The 24490-nt window shown below is 39.7% G+C and overlaps 1 protein-coding gene across 1 annotated transcript in view; it reads right to left on the reverse strand.

The window, feature by feature from the left end:
- LOC126195350 (uncharacterized) overlaps positions 1-13830 on the reverse strand; it is a 633865-nt gene extending 620035 nt beyond the window's left edge. Inside the window, exon 1 of the mRNA XM_049933928.1 lies at positions 13680-13830. Within this exon, the coding sequence (XP_049789885.1) occupies positions 13680-13754 (75 nt within the window). The 5' untranslated portion in view covers positions 13755-13830. The remainder of the gene's footprint in view (positions 1-13679) is intronic.
- Positions 13831-24490: the final 10660 nt, after the last annotated feature.

Here is a 24490-nt window from a genome sequence, read left to right on the forward strand (position 1 = left end):
TTCTTCACTTCTTCTGTACCAAGTGGTGAAAGGGAGATGAACACACTTTCCTTCACATGTCTCCACAAGAAAAAGTCACATGGAGTCATTTCTGTCGATCTTGGGGGGCAAGAATGTAGGGCAGAGAACTCCGAGGGCTTCATTTTCAAAAGGCTGGAGCTCCACCACACTGGCAGAACAACTGGCACAGTTTCTTAATGACGCTCTGCATCAACGCCGGATAGGGCGATTTTTTCTTGTGGAGAAAAGTGAAGGAAAGTGTGTTCATCTCCCCTTCACCACTTGATACAGAAGAAGTGAAGAACAGAATAACAACCGCCATAATTTCTGTAACAGCAGATACATTGCGTAAATTTATGAAGAATTTAACTATCATCTAGATGTTGTTCGTGCTGCTGCTGGTGAAACATGGAGCATTTGTAATAGCATAGCTAAAACTTTAAGATTTTGTAAGTATTCTGTAATTCATCCCATGTTTGCAGTACGTTTATATCAATGAATACGGAATCCTGAAATCAAATCATTCTTTTTGAAACACCTTGTACTTCAGTCACAATTGGACCGTTATGTGCGATCATAGGCCTATATCGCTGACTTCGCTCTGTTGTAGAATTAAGGAACATATTTTATGCTCAGATATTACGACGTATTTTGAGAACGAAAGTCTCCTCTATAAAAATCAACATGGGTTCCGCAAACAGAGATATTGTGAAACCCAGCTCGCCCTGTTCCTCCATGAGATCCACAGTGCTGTAGAAATCAGCACTCAGGTAGATGCCGCGTTCCTTATCATCGGGAAGACATTTGACACCGTCTCGCACCAGCATTTCTTCAAAAAATACGAGCTTAACGAGCATCGGACAAGATTTGCGACTGTATTGAAGATTTCCTTTCAGAGAGAAACCAACGTAACAAAATCAACAGATGTAAAGATAATTTCAAGAGAACCATAGGGAAGGGTGATAGGGCAGTTTCTGTTTACAATGTATATAAATAATCTAATAGAAAATGTCGGAAGCTTAGTTAAGACCATTCGCAGAAGATGCGGTTGTCTACAAGAAGGTAGCAACTCCAGCAGAGGACAGGTGAATGGTGTAGGGACTGGGGGTTGATCCTGAACATAAATAAATGTAATATACTGCCCATACATAGGAACCATACCATTGATGAGAAATCTCTAGGAGTAACCATTCCGAGCGACGTTAAGTTGAATGACCGTATAAAAGAAATTGTACGAAAAGATACTAAGATCCATACGAAGAACTTTAAGGAAATTTAACTCATCCACGAAACAAGTGGCTTACAATATTGTTCACTACTCTGGGACCGTTGATAGGTGTTATGTGGCCCGCCGGTGTGGCCGAGCGGTTCTAGGCGCTTTAGTCTGGAACCGCGCGACCGCTGCGGTCGCAGGTTCCAATCCTGCCTCGGGCATGGATGTGTGTGATGTCCTTAGGTTAGTTAGGTTTAAGTAGTTCTAAGCTCTAGAGGACTGATGACCTCAGACGTTAAGTCCCATAGTGCTCAGAGCCAATTGAACCATTTTTAGGTGTCATGTATAATTTTGGTATCTTAATCGATTGTGAGCGAGAAGAAGTTATGTTAGTATCTCTGATGTGCGCGAGGGCGCAGTGGGGCAGACAAAGTTAAGCTGTGTTAGGGTGATGCAGATAATGTTTAGCTCTGTTAGAGTGAGGAAGCAGACAATGGTTCAAATGGCTCTAAGCACTATGGGACTTAACAGCTGAGGTCATCAGTCCACTAAACTTAGAACTACTTAAACCTAACTAACCTAAGGACATCACACGCATCCATGCCCGAGGCAGGATTCGAACCTGCGACCGTAGCAGCCGCGTGGTTCCAGACTGAAGCGCCTAGAACCGCTCGGGCACCACGGCCGGCCTAGCAGACAATGTTAAGCTATGTCAGAGTGAGGAAGCAATGACAATATTATGTTTCAAATTTAATGACTCAATTTATTAATTTGTTCAGTCAACCTGATTATATCAAGATTGTAACGGAAACTGATTTGTGAAGGAAGAAGTCTAATGGAATGTAAAAGGTAAATATTATAATGATGTTACTTCCTTTCCACCATTGCTGAGCAACGAACTAACTTGGTTATTGCACTGAGACTTTCTAGATTTGAGAGGTAGGAAAGTGTATGATTTGGATGTTAAGAAGTTCATTAAATTTAAAACCTTCCTTGAGCACTTTTTCACAGTATACACAAAACTTGGTGTTGTCATCTATGCGCATATTTCATTTTTTTACCAACCTTTCTTTTACAGTTTTTAATGGATCATGGAATCAAAAGTGTTCGGAAAACAGTTCGATTTGCAATTAACAGAGAACTCATTCCAAAGCTCGAGTGTCTCTGTGTGGACACAGTAATTTGCAGCTTTAGCATAGCGTCGAGCGAGACAGAGCAGTACTGCAACGCGTTATCCAGGTTTGCGCAGAATAGAGGTAAGGACTAAATATTTTGATTTGTTTAGTTTATTCAATCAGGGCAAACTTCTGTCATTCAGAGACAGCTTTTGTGATCAATTTTTCAAAACCCATTACACTAGGTTTTGTGTCTAAGTTCATTATTCAGGCAGTATATACTGTTCAAAATTCTTGCTGTCAGACATAACTTTTACAGTGTGAAATACTTCCCTTTTCATTGCGACAATTAATTACTATTACAGTGCAGCACTGCTTTCACATTACGACAGTACAAGTTTCATTACGACAGTCTATTTATATTAACAGCTCAGAGCTTACAATCAGAATAAGTACTTCAGCCATATTTTTTATTTATTTAACGAAAACTTTGACTATATCATATTTTTAATTATTTTAAAGAGAAATCTCACCGTTACAACGTAGTACTACTAGAAAAAGTAGAGAAGATCCAACGAAGAGCTGTGCGTTTCGTCACGGAATCATTTAGTCGGCGCGAGAGCGTTACAGAGATGATCAACAAAATACACTGTCAGACGCTACAAGAGAGCCACTGTGCATCACAGATTCGCTTACTATTGAAATTTCGAGGAATTACTTTCCGGAAAGAGTCGTACGAGAAATTACTTCGTCCCGAATACGTCTCGCAAATTGGCCACAACGAAATATTTCGGGGGATTAGAGCCAACACAGAGGCTTACCGACAATCGCGGATGGAACAGGGAAGGAGGGCTCAGATAGTGGTACCAGAAGTACCCTCTGTCGCACAGCGTCACTTGGCTTGCGGAGTGCTGATGTAAACGATGCAGGAGATGACAGTTCCCTATCGAACTGTCACAGGATACGAGTTTTGGAGGAATCATTATGAACCAGCCACAGACGGGGCAAATAAATGGAGTGAAAACACACATTGTGCGTCCACTAGGAAACTCATAATGATAACCCTCAACATACTGACGCTACTCCACGTGGCTTCTCCTCCTACTTAGCTGAGTGGTAACGTACTTGTCTACCATGCAGCGGGCGAGGATTCGATTCCCGGCCGGGTTGGAGATTTTCTCCGCCCGTTGATTGGGTGTTGTCATAATCATCTCATCATCACCGACGCGCAAGTTGCCCAATGTGGCGGCACCTTCACTTAACAAATATACATCATTTCATTTCCATGTGGCTTGACATTTGAGGCATTTATACGTCACTCTGGAACTCAGATTTGGCGCCATCAGATTTTCACTTGCCTAGACCCATGAGAGATAGTACTCAAAGTCAGAGGTTTTTCGATGACGACCAGACCATTAACGTGACGGGAAAATTATTACTAGCAATGCCAAACTGTGAGTTGGTAGCTGCTAAATCGTCGACAGATAAACCACTTTCGTAGCAAAGCAGGATGACTACATCGACAAATCAGGCGTCATTATATTTTATGCGTGAACTGTCAACCGCCTCGATAGCTGCAGTCGCTAACGCACACATGCGCGTTGGCGGTCGCCTCACAGAGGTAAGATGGTTCGGATCGTGGTGGTGGGTAAAATTTTGCCGCCAATGAGAAGAGAGGTGGTGCCGTAAAGTTCCTGACTACCAGTCTTTACGCCAATATCCTGGATTAAATTCCAAACCTCTTCGCAGTGTACCGTGAAGTAATGGCATGTAAGAGCTGGTGGCGATCCGTCCGTCGCATGGAGTCGTTAAGAGCGATCACCCCCTTGATGCTGTTCGAGAAGAGTAGGCCATGTACCAGCAACAAATTCCACCCTGTCCCTTCTCTCGTCGTCATCATACGACAGAAACACCACCACATTATAAAGGGTGACAATTACTGAACGGTATGAAAAACACGTAAATTAGTTACAAACTGCGTCGTGCACATACTTTATTCAACGTGTAAACCTCACTACATATATTCGGATTTAGGTTATGACATGTTCGATATGCCTGCCATCATTGGCGATGATGTGGCGCAGACGAATAGCGAAATTCTGCATGACCCGCTGAAGTGTCGGAACATCGATGCTTTCCATGACCTCCTGAGTGGCTGTTTTCGGCTCAGCAGGGGTTTTGGGGTTTTTGCTGTACACCTTGTCTTTAATAAAGTCCCACAAGAAGGAGACGCATGTGTTCATGAGAATCGAGGCCCATGTCAGAGCCAGATTTCGGTCTCCAGAGTGCGCCTCCAGGACGTCAAACACTCTCCTGCTTCGACAGGGTGGAGCTCCATGTTGCATGAACCACGTCTTGTCGAAATCAGCGTCACTTTGGATAAGGGGGATGAAATCATCTTCCAAAATACTCACTTACCTTCCGGTAGTCACCGTGCCATCAAGGAATATCGCATCGATTATTCCGTGACTGGATATTGCGCACCACAGAGTCACCTGTTGAGGGTGAAGAGACTTTCTCGATCGCGAGATGCGGATTCTCAGTCCCCCAAATTCTCCAATTTTGCTTATTGACGAATCCATCCAAATGAAAGTGGGCTTCGTCGCTAAAGCAAACAATACAGTGCATACCATAATGCCCCGCGGCCAACCGCGCAGTTCGCACGGCCTAACGCAAACCATTCAGAACTTATGACGATTTTATTTCATATAGTTCAATACTTGTCACCCTGTAAGTCACAACTCTCACATATTCGCAAGGAAAGTACAATCGTGCGCGGTGGAACGCTTTCCGACTAGTCGTATGAGCCCTTGGGGTCCCCAAGCGCACAATTCCGTACGACTGTACCTTACTTGTGCTTAAACTGAGTCTTTGCAGTTACTTTTGTTGTTGTCACAGTGCAAACACTCGCAGAGTTTTTCCGGATCCCACATGGGTCAAAAAAATTAAACTGCTGAATCGATAACCCAGTTTTGAAAGAATTTATTTTAGCTAAGTGGTACAATTAGGAGCACCCACGGAAAAGATGATAGATGATAAGAATGAAGAAGTCGAAAGCTTGGTATGACGATGGCAACAGAACGTTTTTCCTTAAACAGAAATTACCTCAGATGTAGAATCGGTTTTTCTAGTTATAAGACTTGAAATGGTCTAGAACAGTGGTTCCCACCTTTCTTAGACCATTACCCCTGAGTGCAATCAGACATTAACTGGTATCACCGCACCCCCCCCCCCCCCCCCGCCACCCTGCTATCTGTTGTCCCACCCCTTCCCCCACATTATCACCAACTTTAGCAACTAACTAAACTGTAGAATAAAGGGCTTTTCTTGGAACACTTATTTTTCGAATGAGGAAAGATGAATGATATTTAATTTGTGTATGTATGTATGTGTGTGTGTGTGTGTGTGTGTGTGTGTGTGTGTGTGTGTGTGTGTTAGAATGAATGACGGAGGAATTCGTGGTGCATCGCAAGTGCTACCCACAATTCGTTCTCAGATAAGAAAGCTAACTATCCACAGTGAGGGTAAACACAAAACATACTTCCCCTGCATTACTCCTCTCCATTGCGGCACTTACTTGACCTGCACACTGCAACCCCATTTAAAATAACCAAGTTAAAATGTGTGCACTGTACGTTCATAAATCACTTGATTCCTGTACTCCCTACTCCTGAACTGACAGAAATTGGAAGACTTCAGCCTGTTATTGCTTTGAACTATTTTACTACACCCTTTTGTATATTCTTTAACTTCGTTTTAATATGATAAATTTTATTATGTAATTGTACATACAGTGGTGCCATCTACCAAATGCACGCCTCTTTATCTCAAACAGCAGCATCACGAAAGACACAGTAGCTTTATGACACAGTACTTGAATGTACAACATCCGACGTGTTACACTCTGTAGTGATATTTTATAGCATGTTCTTTGTCACTTGTCACGTCCTTCTCTTTCATATTGTACTTATTGCAAACAGAAATTTCTATGAAAAATATTTATTTTTGTCTATTTTAGATCCGAAAGTCATTGCTAACACAATCAAAACCGGTAATACCATTTTTTAATCCCACGATGTGACACATAGAAGTAATATTTTTAAGTTATAATTGCGAGTACAAACATCCGACATCTAATTCAGTTTTTAACCGATTAACGAAACCATACCCAGTTTTCACACATTCCTTAAAGTCATCAATATGTGTCACGTGACTTATTTAAAACAGTAACCTAATAAACATAAAGTACACTGTAAGACGTCGTGGTCTCCTGACCTTCATTGCTTACATATTTCGACCTCACAATCATGTTCTGCACATCAAGACGCTTCATTCGAACCCAAACTCGATAAGATTAAGTCAATGTTGTATAAATTCATGTAAACGATATGCAATTGACAAGTGAGCGCACCGTGGTTGAAATACTCGAGGCTGGCGTGCACACATACATTCCAGACACCACGGTCACAGAGGCTTTTACTTTGGGAGAGAGGCCGCACAACGGGACGCCAGGCCCTTCAGAGGACGACCCATGTCGGCCGGTAACCACCCGTAGCGGACAGCGTGGGCCCGAGTGAAAGGGGGCAACAACACCGTGTTCGGCTTAAAAGCAAATTCACTACATTGTGTGGGAGTGGCCAGCCCACGCATTCTTTACACATAGCATGCAGTTTCAGAGATTTTCACAGGGAGACAGCAAACGCCAAAACTACAAGTTTCCAGATTGGTCGCCTTAAACGAAACGTCATTCTCCTGTTTTAGAAGAGCAATGCTGATTGGCGGACGATATTTCTGACGCCTTGAGCTGAAGGAATAATGGAGAACACGCAACGAGAGCGCGCGCACTCGTACGTGGACTCGAAAGAGCGAGGAACAAGTCTCTCCTCAGTACTTCACTGGGAGAGCACCTCTGTCGAGAGCGAATCAAAGGGCGACTCTATATTCAGTCCTTGCGATTAAGCGTTGTTCACTGTGTTGGCCGACACACTTATTGTGCAGTGTGAACGGACAGAGTTATAGTTGAAACGCCTGCGAGCGAATTTTGAGTGGCATCGCGGTGGACTGGTTATCTGACTGGTGTACCACGCCAACAGTTAGACTAGGGGCGAATAGGAATCCTTGACTTCATCAAGGGCATAGGGAGAGTTTGATTGGCGAAGGTCAATCCAGATAGAATGGGAGTTATCTTATTTGTCAGCAGCGAGCGGTGCAGACAGCAGTCATCGCAGCTTACAGTATTGTGCGCTACAGCTATTGCGAGCCCCATATTTCCTCCACAACAGTACACTTCACTGCATTTCACACGCAACAGTCTCGACCGTACCTAGCAACATTCTAAAGGATAATTATTCAAGTTGAGTAGGCGCGCCTCTCAGCCACTCTGCCAAGTTAACTGCCATCTTAAACTTTGTGTAGAAATTTCATTAGCGAATCCTATCCTTGAAAAGTAACTTCACATTCCAAAAAGAACCAGGATATAACTTGTTCAATTCATAACTAAAAGTGTCATTGTGATTTCTCAGAATTTTTGCAAAATAAATAATAACTTTCGTTAGTTTAATGTTTTTCTTACACTAACTAGCACTACTTCAGTACCCAAGTATCCCACTAGTTACGTAAGAAATTTTGTGAATTTTTGTGTCATTTCCTTACAGCGGACGACTCCAGAAGATATTTATTGCTGAAAGTTTTTCAGGCATTTCTCTTTAGAACGTTAGGAGCGTCTTTCTAATTTCTGTAGTAGTGTTGGGGGTGGAAATTGCATCTTGCAGGAGCCACAGGCTAAAGAGTACATCTCAGATTAATCCGTTGCGCAGAATAACAGATCAACCCCACACACCTCAGAACATGTAAAAGAAACACAAATGCTAATGAAACACAAAACAGGGTTTTCTGTGGCGTAATCAGACGTCTTAGGTCGAGTACACAATGAGATAAAACAGTTTATCAGACTACACATCCCAGAACGGAATTTTTAGATAGACCGCTTGGAATCCACCAAAGAAAGTGCAAGACTGACGCGTTAATTTATTCCAGTTAGCGAGGAATCGCTAAAATGACTGCCACTTGAATATCAGCGAAAATGTTCCGTGCTGACAGCTTTCATTAAAGAGCGTACCGCGGGTGTGAGAGTGTCAGCAACCTCCTCCTCTACCCCCCACCCCCGCCGTTTACAATCCATAGAAAAAATTCTTACCTTCGCAGATCGAACTAACTCTATCCTACCCCAACATCCAACCACACAGACAGGCCTATTGGTTAAGAAATCCGGAACACGTAACGGATATTGACTCGCAGTAAAGACATTTGTCGTGACTTCTCAAAACTATTTCGCCGTCAGTAGCCGCTGTTTTCCTTGCAAATGTAAATCCACAGTGACTCACGTGTTCTGAAGTACTTCACTAGCGTTCAGTCCCAGATGCTCTTCTCGTTTACTAGCCTACGTCAAAAACTAGTGATAATCTGAATGCAGAGAGCATCTGCATGTTTTACAATGTCGCCCGTCTGACAGCAAAATCACACTCATATATCTGAGGCAATCTGTTCTGACAGTTGTAGGATCCATTTCAGTTTTGCTTCAAATTGTGGAATTTTGGTTACGAATTTTTTTACTAATTATTTTACATCTCTATATACTATTCTTGATCATACCGTGCAAGACATTATCTATGCCGCCAGTGCAAAACCCAGTCGCAGCGTCTGTTTTAGTCTTTTGACGCACCTCTTCTTCTCGGCTGGAACGAGCAAGAGTGGTACGAATTCTGGCTATTCCTCTCTTTGTTGTTATTGTTCGTAGAAATGATTGGTTTGTCGACTCAGGACTTGAGTTTTGAATAATAGAATACGTATGGAAAAATCGACGCTAAGTCATCATAAACAAAAATAAGCAAACAAGGACTTCGTTATTTCGTTCATTACCATGACCCAATGTGGAACAAATCTATATTTGTTAAAGTTTATCTTGTGGTGTCGAGATAATAATCTAATGACGACCGCTGCGGTTGCGAGAGAGATATAATTATTTTCGTAAGACAGCAGAATTATTGGGAAAGAGCCACCGTCGTTTAATGGCCGTGTTACAAAAATAGCTACGTAAACAAAGACAGCTTCATCACAGCTTCGAGAGAAGTCAAAACCTAGCAGACAAACAGAAGCTAAATGAAACGAAAACAAGCGTAAGGAGATCAATGAGAGAAGTGTTCAATGGCTTTGAAAGTAAAACGTTGTCAACAGATATGACTGAAAACCCTACGAGGTTTTGGTCTTATGTAATATCAGTAAGCGGATCGAAATCATCTATTCAATCAGTCAGTGATCGGGAACGGAAGATAACAGAAGACCTAAACACCGAATTCGTTCTTCGGAAATTGTTTCACTGGGGAAAATCGTAATGCGATCCCTTATTTCAATCACAGTACTACATCGAAATGGCAGATATTGAGATAACTAATCACGGAGTGGAAAAACAACTACAGCCGATTAGTAGTGGAAAGGCATCAGGACTAGATGAGATACCCGTAAGATTGCACAAAGTCTAAGTGAATGAATTTGGCCTTCTTCTAACAGCAGTGTACCGTAGTTCGTTGGAGCAACGAAGGGCACCTAGCGACTGGAAAAAAAGCGCAAGTCAGTCCCGTTTTCAAGAAGAGTCGTAGGACACATGCACACAATTATAGGCCTATATCGTTGACGTCAATCAGTTATAGAATTATGGAACATGTTTTACGCTCAACGATTATGACGGCTTTGGAGAATGAAAATCTTACTTCAAAAATCATCATGGATGCCGGAAACAGATCTTGCGAAAGTCAGCTCGCTCTATTCCTCTATTAAATCCATAGTGTTATAGACAAAGGCGCTCAGGTCGATTCCGTGTTCTTTGACCTCACCCTCCCGCACTGCCATTTAGTGGGGGGAAAAATACGAGCTTACCGAGCATCGGACCAGGTTTGCGACAGAATTCTGGACTTCCTTGCAGATAGAACTCAATATTTCTCTCTTAACGGAACAAAATCTATAGATGTAGAGGTAACCTCCGGAGAGCCCCAAGGAAGTGTGACAGGACCGTCACTGTTTGCAATATAGGGTTGGGTTGTTTGGGGAAGACCAGACAGCGAGGTCATCGGTCTCATCGGATTAGGGAAGGACGGGGAAGGAAGTCGGCCGTGCCCTTTCAAAGGAACCATCCCGGCATTTGCCTGGAGCGATTTAGGGAAATCACGGAAAACCTAAATCAGGATGGTCGGACGCGGGATTGAACCGTCGTCCTCCCGAATGCGAGTCCAGTGTGCTAGCCACTGCGCCACCTCGCTCGGTGTTTGCAATATATGCAAATAATCTAGTAGAAAGCGTCGGAAGCTCTTTGAGACTGTTCTCAGATGATTATGTTGTCCACAAGAAAGTAGCAACGTCATGAGACAGTTTCGATATGTAAAATGACCTACAGAAGATTGATGAATGATACAGTCTCTGACGGTTGACCCTGAACGTAAATGAATGTAAAATATTGGGCATGCATAGGAGAAAAAGTCCAGTATTGTACAACACTGATGACAAATTATTCGAAACAATATATACCATAAAATATCTAGGAATAACTATACACAGCGATCTTAAATGGAACGACCACATGAAACAAATAGTAGGAAAAGCAGACGGCAGACAGATTCATAAGAATCTTTGGGGAAAGGTAGCTCACTCACGAAACAAGTAGCTTACAAGGTTCCTGAGTATTGTTCATCTATCTGGGACGCTTACGAGGTGGGACTAACAGAAGAGAGAGAGAAGATTCAAGAAGAGCGACGCATTTCGTCACGGGGTCGTTCAGGGGGCGCGAGAGCGTTACCCGATTTACTCGACAAACTCTCTTGGCAGGCGTTACAAGAGAGGCGTTGTGCATCATGGAGAGGTTTACTGTTGAAGTTTCGGAAATTACTTTCCGGGAACAGTCGGACAACGTATTACTTCCCCCCACATACACCTAGCGAAATGACCATAACGAGAAAATTCGAGAAATTACAGCCAATACAGAAGCTTACTGACACTCATTCCTCCCACTCGCTATTCGCTGAGAGGAACAGGGAAGGGGGATAAGTTAATGGTACTTGAAGTGCCCTCCGCCACACATCCTCAGGTGGCTTCCAGAGTATTGATATAGATGTATATTAAAACAAACGCACCTGTTGAATCATGCTTGGAGATGTAATTACGTTAATACTACTGATTGTATGCCTCCCTGCAATAGTGTAAAAATATATTGATTGGTGACTCCATGGAGTGCTGTGTGCACAACGACCATATATGTTAAATTAAAAGGAAGGTCAGCGTTGGCCGTAATATTGATGATTTATTGATGGCAAAATCGATTTTCAATCACATAGTGATCATCTTAACTACTTGGGAGCCCTAATAACAAATGACAACAGTATTGGAAAGGCTATAAGGGAAAGAATACAAGCAGGAAACAGAGCTTACTTTGCAAATATGCAGCTTTTCAAAAATAGCCTTGTTACGAGAAAAACTAAACTGCTAATATATAATTCCCTAGTCCGCCCAGTTATCACATAGGGCTCAGAGGTATGGACGTTGACAGAACACGATAAAAATGCACTAAGAAGCATTGAGTGGAAAATACTACGCAAAATCTATGGGCCAATAAGGGAGGAAGAAGGCTAGAGAATAAGCTACAATGCTGAATTACAAGAGTTAATACAAGGCAGGGACATAGTAAAATTTGTGAAATCACAGCGAATACGATGGCTAGCACACTTGGAGAGAATGGCAAGGGATAGAATTCCAAAGAAAATGATGAAAGGAATGATCCATTCAGTTAGGCGAAAAGGGAGACCTAGAAGAAGATGTATCGACGAGGTAATAATGGATATCAGCAATATGGGAGTCCGGGGGTGGAAAAGAGCAGCAAATAACCGAGAAGTGTGGAGGAAGAGTGTTGAAGAAGCCAAGGCTCACCAAGGGCTGTAGCGCTACTGAAGAAGAAGAAGAAGTGATCATCTTCAGTGCTGAGGTGTACAAATTAAACTCATAGACACTGGTATCAAGTTATCAGTAACCAAAACTGAGAAATGATCACAAATTATTTTGATCGCTTCTCAATTTTGGTTACTGATAACTTGATACCAGTGTCTATGAGTTTAATACTATCAAAATAATTTGTGATCGCTTCTCAGTTTTGCTTACTGATAACTTGATACCAGTGTCTATGAGTTTAATACTATCAAAATAATACTATCAAAATAATTTGTGATCGCTTCTCAGTTTTGGTTACTGACAACTTGATACCAGTGTCTATGAGTTTAATACTATCAAAATAATACTATCAAAATAATTTGTGATCGCTTCTCAGTTTTGGTTACTGATAATAACTTGATACCAGTGTCTATGAGTTTAATTTGTACACCACAGCACTGAAGATGATCACTATGTGATTGAAAATCGATTTTGCTATCAATAAATCACCAATATTACGGCCAACGCTGGCCTTCCTTTTAATTGAATGTAAAAAGAAGTTTTTGTAAATATTTCTTTCAGTGAATATCCTATTACCTAACATAATTAGACGTAATAAGAGATAAAAATACGATGCCACACAGTTAAATACACTGTAGATAGCAGGCACCAGTTATAAAGTGGTGGCAGCAGTGTGTTTCGTGATTACTAAACACAGTTTTCAACAGTTTAGTTCAGATCCTGTGAATGATCGTGATTCCATTTTGAAATTCTGCTTTCACCCAGTCACGACAAATTTTCATAATCAACTATAAACACTGTCAAGTAATTTATTAAATCAGAGCTGTCTTTGAGCCTCAGCACATGTGAAAGAAAGCTTGAGTTAATATTCTCAGCAACAAATACTTTCGTTTCGAAACAGTCTCTGGCGAGTTACTCCGAAACATCGTTTCGAAACATATTTTCGGTATCTACTAGCCGCTGTGATTGCAGAACTCAGTTTTCAGAGCAAAATCTACGGTTATCAGCCCTCCCCCCACTTCCCCCTACATAGCGTTCCCGCGGCGCCGGCGAAGAAGAAATTAGACTAATAAGAGCCCGCATACGGAGGTGCAACCAGTTTTTCTCCCTATGTGTTTTTCTTGAGCGGAACTGGAAGAAATCTTATTGTATGATACAGCGAAAGTACCACTATGTAGTAAGCTGGGGAGTATAAATTTCATTGTAGACAGGGACGAGAAGTGACTAAGGTCTGAAACGACGGAATTCTCAAGCGAATACAGAGAAGATAAAAAACGTTTTAGCTGTTATCATAGGACTACCTCGCATCACAGATACAGTACTGTGAACAAACACGTAGTGTGGATGGAGAAGTGCGTTCCTACCTGTGAAAAACCGCCACATTCCAACAAGACGACGGCAGCTACGATCGCGATGTTCCACTTACGAACGCGGCCCATGCTGCACGACGTACGAGATCTCGCGTCGCGACGCCTACCGACGCCGAACGAGGTTGCCGCTGTTACGCACACACTGTCTGCGTCCAAACACGCCTCACGCCGCCGCCGCCGCCGCCGCCGGCACAGATACCGTCGACTGCGCCGGCTGCGCGATACTCGTCGATAGCTATCGACCAACGCGACACTGTTCGATACGTCGTCAAACTTCGACGCATGTGTACCACACATAGGGCTAGTTCTACAGTCTCCGGTTAGCAGCCGGTTAAACTCTATTCTCGGAATAGCGCGATAAACGCGTTGAACGAACCCGGAATAACGCCTAACCGGAGAATAAACTCGAGATAACTTAACTGGCGATTTCTGGCCGGTTAACGATCTTAGCCTGGGAATAACTTTCAAAGATAGGAGGGATAGTGGCTCTGAGCACTATGGGACTCAACTGCTGAGGTCATTAGTCCCGAGGGATAGTGACACATGCAGACAGCGAAGATGAGATTTTGGCAGAACTGTTCGTGAGAATGAGCAAAGGAAAGAAAGAGAGACGACGCCGATTCCGAATTTATACCCAGGTTTTGCTTATCAAAGGAAGCCGTACTCTGTCTCGTCAATCATGTACGTGGGGAACTGGAGCATATGACTTACTGTTTATTTGTAGCAATAAACATTCGATATCGGTACCTCGTGAATTCTGTCGTGTTATTTATATAAATCAGGTACATTAAAATGACGATTCGTACAAAAATAGTCTTGTTTATCTGGCGTGTGTCACCATTGCTGTAGCAGCGAAAAGAACTGTTTCGTTTTATTTAGCAGGCAGAGCCATAAGAGACTTAACCAAATCGAAAAACCACGCCAGTTATGTGTACTATTTGTATTAACAGCTCTTTTGTTTTTGGCGAAACATCGATTTTTGTGTTGCAAAACGTTTTGATAAGTCAGTAGTGTCCCAGTTACATTAATAGCAGAAAATATTGTTCCCCTGTGTTTTCAACAGGGAATGCCTCTTTTTGTCAAAACCACAGCAGTGTCAGAACAACTCTCCGCCCTTTGGTGGAAATATTAGGATCACAGGCCCATTAATGCATCAGAGCAAGAACATTGTCCCCCACATACAATTATTCACTGAAGCTAAAGAACTATTTGTTCTTACTCAAGCGAAGTTTAACACAATAAGATTAAGAAGAAAGTACGCTTTAAAAAAAAAGTTAATGCTTCCCCAGCTATTCAATGTACCTGTTATTTCTTTTTTTAATTGATGCTTCCCCAGTTATGCAATGTACCTCTTATTTCTCAATTATCAATATTATCCATATAAGCCCACCCATATTTATTATAAAATAATAGCAGTATTTGTGTGTTGTAAGAGCAGAACAGGAATCTAGTTATTGAACCTGGATAGTCGTAGCATGTGGAAGGAGTGCCCGCTATGTTTCTGTCTTTCCTTCAATGTCAAGTTATTTTCAGCATTATCCTTTATGTCAAACTGTAACTAGTAGAAGGTAACTTACATTGAAATACCTTGTATTGTACTTGCGTGAAGTGTCACTTTTCTGACTCTGATAGCTTATTATGTTTGTTTAATGTACCGGTAACAAAAGGTTTGTACAGAGAGGTAAGAGTGAACAGTACTTACTGCTACAGATTTGGCTGAGTAAACTAGGGATATTAGTGTGTTCTCAATTTTTTCTTACATTAAACAGCCATAATAAGCGATCAATTTCAGAAAAATGTTACTTTACACAAGTACAATATACTAACTTAAGTAAGCAAGGACATTGCATTTTTGTGAAGTATCATTATTATGGTTGTTTAATGTAACAGAAAGTTTGATAGCACACTGATGTCCTTAGTTCACTGAGCCAAAGCTATAATATAGAATTTTGTTCACTCTTATCTCCCACTGGGACGATAACTTTCAATCCTTTAGTGAGTGCTTCAGAGCAACAAAGTTGTCTACCACCTAGCATTGTTCCCATGAACATGTGACTTATTTTTGTTTACTCAAGCTAAGTTTAACTCAATAAAATCAATAGGAGAATCAATTTTTTTTAAAAAAGGAAAGCCATAGCAGACAGCTGTTCTATTTCTCAATTATTAGTATTATCTACATAGCCACAAACATATTTATCATAAAGTAATTATCTCTGTGATACAAGAACATAGGTAATTTTCATTCAGCTAATAGGAATCTTTAGTTATTGAATCTACATTACCATAACAGAGGAAGGATTGGCTGGCGAATTATGTTTCTAAATTGCTCTTGAATTGTCTCATGTCATTCTTTTCTTTCTTTCGTAAATGACTCTGCTCTAGCAATGAACCAGCTGCTGCAAACACTACAATATTTTGCGTCTGGTGATTTCTTTCTGTCTATTGGAGACTTCATTGGTATTGGTAAGGGGACAGCCTGCACAATTGTTAAAATATTGTGTATGACACTGGACAACAGGCACAAGAGATAGTTTTTTAATTATTTCAATTCTCTGATGTAATTAAAATAAAATATACAAATGTGCTTATATTCCCATATCTTTATTTGAAATCATTTGTATTAACTTTTATTTTCTGATCCTAATTTTGAACTTTATGATCCTTTTGTAACCAATACAGTTCGTTCTCCTTTCTCTGGTTCTTGTCAATCTACTTTTGAAGCAGCACCATCTGCAATTCTGCTAATTCTTTCACATTGGAGAACAGGTATTTTTGTTATGAAAATAAAACTGGCAGTTCTAAGCTGAAATGTCAAGAAAAGAAGGAAGAACACAGCAAAGATGTCAGACATCTGGTTACTTGCACTCCCCTCCCAGATTACATGCAAGCGCTACAAATCACTGCACATGCCAAAATTAGGTATGAAATAGTTCCTCAAACATTTATGGTGAGATATAATAATAGCAGCCTTCAGTTCGATAGTGCCTTGGGTACATTTCTACCACAGTATTATTAAAAAGATAGTGGTTCTTACTGTAAATGTTGGTATCTTTTTCATCATATATACACTCAATACAATTAATAAACACCACATCACAGCTACATGGTTTACAAGTACCCAAGGACTGCAAATATGGATGCATAAATAGTGTTCAGTAATTCAGCAAGGGTATTTTCTATATAGCATCCATTGCTGCTGAATTGAATTTACCATTTTAAGATGCAAATACAACAGCAAGCTTGCCAGTAACACCCTTCAGACGTTTCAGTCAAATCAATCTCCATGACGTCTGTGTTGTAACAGATTATTGGAGAGAATGAAAAGACCAACTATTTCACAAAGCAGACCACATTTCACAGTTGCTTCTATTTATGTCCCTACTTACAATTCACGATCTACCATACAGCTACATTTTATGGAATATTATCGAGTGAAAACGTTGAATCTGAATGGAACTGACTGTGGCGTCCTTCTGTTGACAACTTTATCAATCCGTGTGTTTCATTGTACACAATTTGTAACTTACATTCCACATATGGGGTGCCACCAATTTATAGCCTGTGATAACTTTTCTCTGCATAATATTTACGTGTAATAATAATCAGACATCTGTTGTAGCTACTCTGTCGATCTATGTAAAATTGTTTGGGAATGGAAACCGTTGCATATTTTTTCCTATGCTTTACTCGGAAATCTAGAAAGATCTCCTACTGGTCAAATGACAAGTTCCTGATCATTTAATTAAATTCAAGAGAGATCGTTATACATAAAAGCACCCTACCAATTTAGTTGAATATTTTGCATTCATATTTTCATTGAATGAGACTGCAGCAGTTTTCGTGTTTTCTGCTATACTCTTGAACTGTTTTACAGTATCTGCCAGCCTCAAAGTATCCACAAGCTAAAATTTTTGCGACCCAGAACGCTTATCACTCATGCAGACGACGATAAAGTAAATATAAAATGACTTATGCTAAAATACCCAGAGCGCTCTTCAGTTGTTGCCAAGTTAACTGGATATGAACGATTTTTTGGGAGTAAGTAACCGAGGAATAAAAAGGTGATCTGCAATGCATACTCCAAGTTGACCCATGGTTAGCCTATTCCCCAGTTAGCAAGCCCTGAGTTTATCCCAAAACTGTACAACTGGCCCAAAGTGAACAATTCAGTTAAGCTGTCCTTCCACTGGATGTGTTTCTCATTGTTAAAAGCGGCAGACATGAATTACTGGTGGTTAGCACACACTTAGGAAAGAGCTGGTGCCACAGACTAACACAGTCATGACACTGCTGCTCATTTTTATTATACATTGCTACAGCAGCGCTCCAATCGTACAGATGTCAAACTTCTAAAAACAATATCGGATGAGTGCAAATAGTGTTGTTTATATTGATTTGTAACATATTTTGTACATTAGGGAGCAAATGTAGTTACATAAAAATTGGCACAAACTAAGGAAACCTGGACGGGTGCAGGTACAACTCGCACTGTGAGTGTTCTGTATAAACGTAGTTATGTATACAAACAGCTCATTTATAGATTTTTGTGTGAGTTTGCGAGCATCAAAATATGCGACATAAATGGCCATACCTTTTGACTACACTGACTTAGGTTCTTAACTTTTTTACACCGCTAAGGGACTATATATCTTAGCATTTGGCATAAATTTCAACTGGATACCTCAACCCATTCCTGAGAAAAGGGAGTCTTAACAGTTGGCTGTATCTATTGATTGCATTGACTTAGAAGCTTATATTCTTTACACCACCAAGAGACTGTAGACATTGATATTTGACATAAATTTCAACCTTATCCCTAGTCGTTCCTGAGAAAAATGTGTCTTGACAGAGAGACAGATGGACAACAAATGGAACAAAATTATTTTTATGTGATATAATTACAAATTTAATTAATGATGAGTGACTTTAATCACCATTATTAATGACTTGTCATTTTTATCATGAATAACGATAACCTTTCACTTTTATTGCCATTATTTAATACCCAATTAAAATGAACAGTTAGCCAAAAAAAATGATTTTCCCCACCAGTCCAACCATATGACTGATTTGTCAACTGTGTTTTTGTGTGCCACAGAGAGAACATCAGACAAATTCCACATGTATGTTCTGCCACATGCCGCAACATTTTATTCAATGCGTTTTCGTTTTTTTTATTGCAATGTAAAGCAGAATATTGTTTCACAGTGGAAATAAAGGAAAAATACTGCCAAATCTCATGATTCTATGTCAACAGGAAGTACCCCCATAGGTTTTTTGATGAGTGAGTTTGCGAGTATTGAAATATGACACACAAATGGTTGTATCTTTTTATTACATAGACCTTAGTATTTGACATATATTTCAACTTGATACCTCTACCCATTCCTGAGAAAAGGGAATCTTAACGGATGAGCAGACAAACAGACAACAAAGTGATTCTGTAAGGGTTACTTTTTTACCTATTGAGTTACAGAATCCTAAAAATGAGACCTCACTTGTCTTTCTTTAGTTTCCTAAAGAATCTGTGGTATATGAAATGGTACATTATGGGACAGTTTATTTACGTTAATCTCGCAAGCTGCAGATATTTACTTACTGGAGAATGTCGTTTTCTTTTAAGAACAAAATGAGATTAGTAAATAACAGAAAGACTTGACCTTTTGCAGGTAGAAGTCCTATATCTAAATGATAAAGTGAAGTTTTCTACATTGCACTTCCAATTAAATCAGTGGATGTGGAACATGAGAACCTTATATGGAGTGTAATACCCATATTATTTAAAGTACCAAAGAATTCACTACAAGTGTAACTGACGGGAAAACCATACAGATGTGACGATAAAACGTCAAAAGTAATAAAACTGTTTTCAACATGGAAGAACCATCTCCATGACTGTTGCTATATCTGAGCCACAAATGGCAAGTCTTCAATACATTCGCTTATTGTAGCAAAAGTAATTACGTTGGGAAAAATATTCGTCTATTTGTAAGTTTAGTGAAGTGTAAGAATGTGCATGTCATTAGACTCCACATAAAATTGTTTCATTTCAAGAGAAGTGCCTATAATGATATAAAATGACACTAACAGAAACATGTGCTTCTCATGCAAGAAATACATGATTATATTCTCTTGTTTCCAGCAGAGTAAGCTGCAATTATATGCATATTCGAAAGCATTTCTTCGTGAATAAGTTGTAGCTTATGTCATTAAATCAGTGTGAATCAGCTTCATTTACACTTGTTTCACGATCATTCATGTCTCTTGACACGTTACTAATACCTGGAACGCAAAAATGTAATAACTATTTCTCTAATTAAGTAGAAGAATAATTAAAAACAAACATTAATATTATGGCTGGCTTTCTCACTACTAGGGTCACTATTATTGTTCCAACTGTCAGACAGTAACAATATTCACAGCAGTGAGTACGTCCCTGTATAAGTAAGACCGTGTTGGTGCATCACACTGAATGTGCTCCTGATCATGATTTGCGGCCACACAGATCTTCAGGGGCAATTGTCAGCTGTATCTGGCTCGCAAGTCACACAGTTTGTCTACAAAAATGGACATGTGTTAGCTCTGTTAAATTGCACATCCCCTCCCTTGTCCATATGCTAGCCATGTGGTTTTGTCGATGTTGTGTTGTGATCTTCAGTCCTGAGACTGGTTTGATGCAGCTCTCCATGCTACTCTATCCTGTGCAAGCTTCTTCATCTCCCAGTACCTACTGCAACCTACATCCTTCTGAATCTGCTTAGTATATTGATCTCTTGGTCTTCCTCTACGATTTTTACCCTCCACGCTGCCCTCCAATGCTAAATTTGTGATCCCTTGATGCCTCAAAACATGTCCTACCAACCGATCCCTTCTTCTAGTCAAGTTGTGCCACAAACTTCTCTTCTCCCCAATCCTATTCAATACCTCCTCATTAGTTACGTGATCTACCAAACTTATCTTCAGCATTCTTCTGTAGCACCACATTTCGAAAGCTTCTATTCTCTTCTTGTCCAAACTGGTTATCGTCCATGTTTCACTTCCATACATGGCTACACTCCATACAAATACTTTCAGAAACGACTTCCTGACACTTAAATCTATACTCGATGTTAACAAATTTCTCTTCTTCAGAAACGATTTCCTTGCCATTGCCAGTCTACATTTTATATCCTCTCTACTTCGACCATCATCAGTTATTTTGCTCCCTAAATAGCAAAACTCCTTTACTACTTTAAGTGTCTCATTTCCTAATCTAATCCCCTCAGCATCACCCGATTTAATTTGACTACATTCCATTATCCTCGTTTTGCTTTTGTTGATGTTCATCTTATATCCTCCTTTCAAGACACTGTCCATTCCGTTCAACTGCTCTTCCAAGTCCTTTGCTGTCTCTGACAGAATTACAATGTCATCGGCGAACCTCAAAGTTTTTACTTCTTCTTCATGAATTTTAATACCTACTCCGAATTTTTCTTTTGTTTCCTTTACTGCTTGCTCAATATACAGATTGAATAACATCGGGGAGAGGCTACAACCCTGTCTCACTCCTTTCCCAACCACTGCTTCCCTTTCATGCCCCTCGACTCTTATAACTGCCATCTGGTTTCTGTACAAATTGTAAATAGCCTTTCGCTCCCTGTATTTTACCCCTGCCACCTTCAGAATTTGAAAGAGAGTATTCCAGTTAACGTTGTCAAAAGCTTTCTCTAAGTCTACAAATGCTAGAAACGTAGGTTTGCCTTTTCTTAATCTTTCTTCTAAGATAAGTCGTAAGGTTAGTATTGCCTCACGTGTTCCAACATTTCTACGGAATCCAAACTGATCTTCCCCGAGGTCCGCTTCTACCAGTTTTTCCATTCGTCTGTAAAGAATTCGCGTTAGTATTTTGCAGCTGTGACTTATTAAACTGATAGTTCGGTAATTTTCACATCTGTCAACACCTGCTTTCTTTGGGATTGGAATTATTATATTCTTCTTGAAGTCTGTGGGTATTTCGCCTGTCTCATACATCTTGCTGACCAGATGGTAGAGTTTTGTCATGACTGGCTCTCCCAAGGCCATCAGTAGTTCTAATGGAATGTTGTCTAATCCCGGGGCCTTGTTTCGACTCAGGTCTTTCAGTGCTCTGTCAAACTCTTCACGCAGTATCGCATCTCCCATTTCATCTTCATCTACATCCTCTTCCATTTCCATAATATTGTCCTCAAGTACATCGCCCTTGTATAAACCCTCTATATACTCCTTCCACCTTTCTGCCTTCCCTTCTTTGCTTAGAACTGGGTTGCCATCTGAGCTCTTGATATTCATACAAGTGGTTCTCTTTTCTCCAAAGGTCTCTTTAATTTTCCTGTAGGCAGTATCTATCTTACCCCTAGTGAGACAAGCCTCTACATCCTTACATTTGTCCTCTAGCCATCCCTGCTTAGCCATTTTGCACTTCCTGTCGATCTCATTTTTGAGACGTTTGTATTCCCTTTTGCCTGCTTCATTTACTGCATTTTTATATTTTCTCCTTTCATCAATTAAATTCAATATTTCTTCTGTTACCCAAGGATTTCTATTAGCCCTCGTCTTTTTACCTACTTGATCGTCTGCTGCCTTCACTACTTCATCCCTCAGAGCTACCCATTCTTCTTCTACTGTATTTCTTTCCCCCATTCCTGTCAATAGTTCCCTTATGCTCTCCCTGAAACTCTCTACAACCTCTGGTTCTTTCAGTTTATCCAGGTCCCATCTCCTTAAATTCCCACCTTTTTGCAGTTTCTTCAGTTTCAATCTGCAGTTCATAACCAATAGATTGTGGTCAGAATCCACATCTGCCCCTGGAGTGTAAATAAAAACTTCAGCATCCATGAAATTCATATGAGGCAAAAGACAAGTTATATGGCCAGTTAGTGACATGAGCTTTCAAAACTCCCATTACAAATAGTGCAATAAAAATTACCATACTCTTCCATATAAAATAATTACATCATTCTCACCTTTCAGTAAAACCCTAAGCTCATACTTATTACCTCACTGTTTCTATCCATCAGCAGCATTTTTAGAACATGTGAAATACAAGGATTTAAAGAATAAAGTTGGAAATATTCTACTACAAGAAGTAGAAGCTCACTTGTAGATGAAAAAAATCATTTATTTATTGCAATATTGCTATTATATTTTCTTTACTGTAAAATAGGGTGACTAGAAGTAATGGAGTGAATAGAAATGAAAATCCAAAAAATGCTCTGTGCTATCATGTTGGAAAAAGATGGGAATATCATCCAAAGATTTGTTTACCAAGGTTGGTAGTGAACAAACCGAACAATGTCATTATGAATTTCTAAGCTGGTGATGCTTTCAGTTCATATTTAGTTCATTCTTTGACAAACATTGGATGTGGTGTTGAATTCTCTTACTTCGATCTTTATCTATAAATACCAATCTAAATTGAGTTGCTTCAGTTTAAGAACATGGGAGGCAAATCTGCAGTTCTGTTTCATTAACCAAAAGTTCAGTTTTAAGGTTTACTGTAATCTGATTTGTGTTTTTGGCTAATTGAAAAAGTGAAGTTGTGTTTTCGTAATTTGTGGGGCAAGTAGAAACAATAACTGTCAGGGTGTCTTAGGAAGAAGACAAAGAATTTGATGGAAATTAAGAACCACTTGGCACTCTTCTGAAGCCAGGAGAGTGTCTTAGGAAGAAGATGAAGAATTTGATTGAAATTAAAAACCACTTGGGACTCTTCTGAATCTAGGAGATCATGCTGTGATTAATGTGTATAGTAAAAGTAAGCAATCATTTAGATTTCATACAGGTAAAATTTGTTATTTAGAAGGCATTAAGTTGAGTTTTTAAGAAGAACAACAAGACCTATCAAACTCAATAATTTTAAAAGACGAGGAGTCATTTGTTAGTCAAGGAGATGTTGTTCAAAAACTCTGTGTTACTTCTGAGTGCACGACTTGTATATTTCACTGATTTGATGTATTAACAAACAAACGAAGTTCATCAGTTTAATGTTATTGTAAAGTAATTAGAGACATAAGAAATTCTACATGGAAAATGGAATTAAAAACCACAATTCATGCAATAATTTAAATTTTTAAATTGAATAAAACTTTCTTTGAACGGGTTAATTTTGTTTCTTATTCTCCCAGATACAAAAAGATTTTTACATGTATCTACTAATCCCAAAGAACAATAAATAGAAAAAATGTTAGGATTAACACTGCTGTTTCTATTTATCACTCTCTGTGAGGTGAATAGAAACTCCAAGTTTTGTATTTTTATGTTATAAAAGCATGAGCCAGGTCTACAATCTAATTACATGTTTAAAGGTAACCACAAGACCTACACACTATATAATTTTAACTTTGATATTTAGTTTTAAAATTATCAGTGTTTTCTTCTAAAGTTGAAACTGTTTCTATTGACATCATTTTACAGTACTTCATGTGTGTGTGTGTGTGTGTGTGTGTGTGTGTATGTGCATACGAGTTTGTAAATACCTGTATGCAAGTATATGCATGAATGTACATATCATCATACAAAATATTTATAAAGCAATTATGTATCCCACAACCTGGAGAGTTTTTTGGAGGAATAAACGAATGAACACTGAAGTGCGATCGCATTAGGCAGTAACAAAGAAAGTAATCTTGCAATTCGTTTGTCCATATTCCTTGTCAAGTTCACAAAATCGAACAAACTCACACCTGAGAGATTGAGAGAGAGCTCTTATATATACATAACATCAAATATTATAAAACATATTGCAATTAAATTAATAAGTAGGCCCCAGAATATTTTAGAAAACATGA

The sequence above is a fragment of the Schistocerca nitens genome, chromosome 7 (assembly GCF_023898315.1).
Source record: "Schistocerca nitens isolate TAMUIC-IGC-003100 chromosome 7, iqSchNite1.1, whole genome shotgun sequence".
Taxonomy (NCBI): Eukaryota; Metazoa; Arthropoda; class Insecta; order Orthoptera; family Acrididae; genus Schistocerca; species Schistocerca nitens.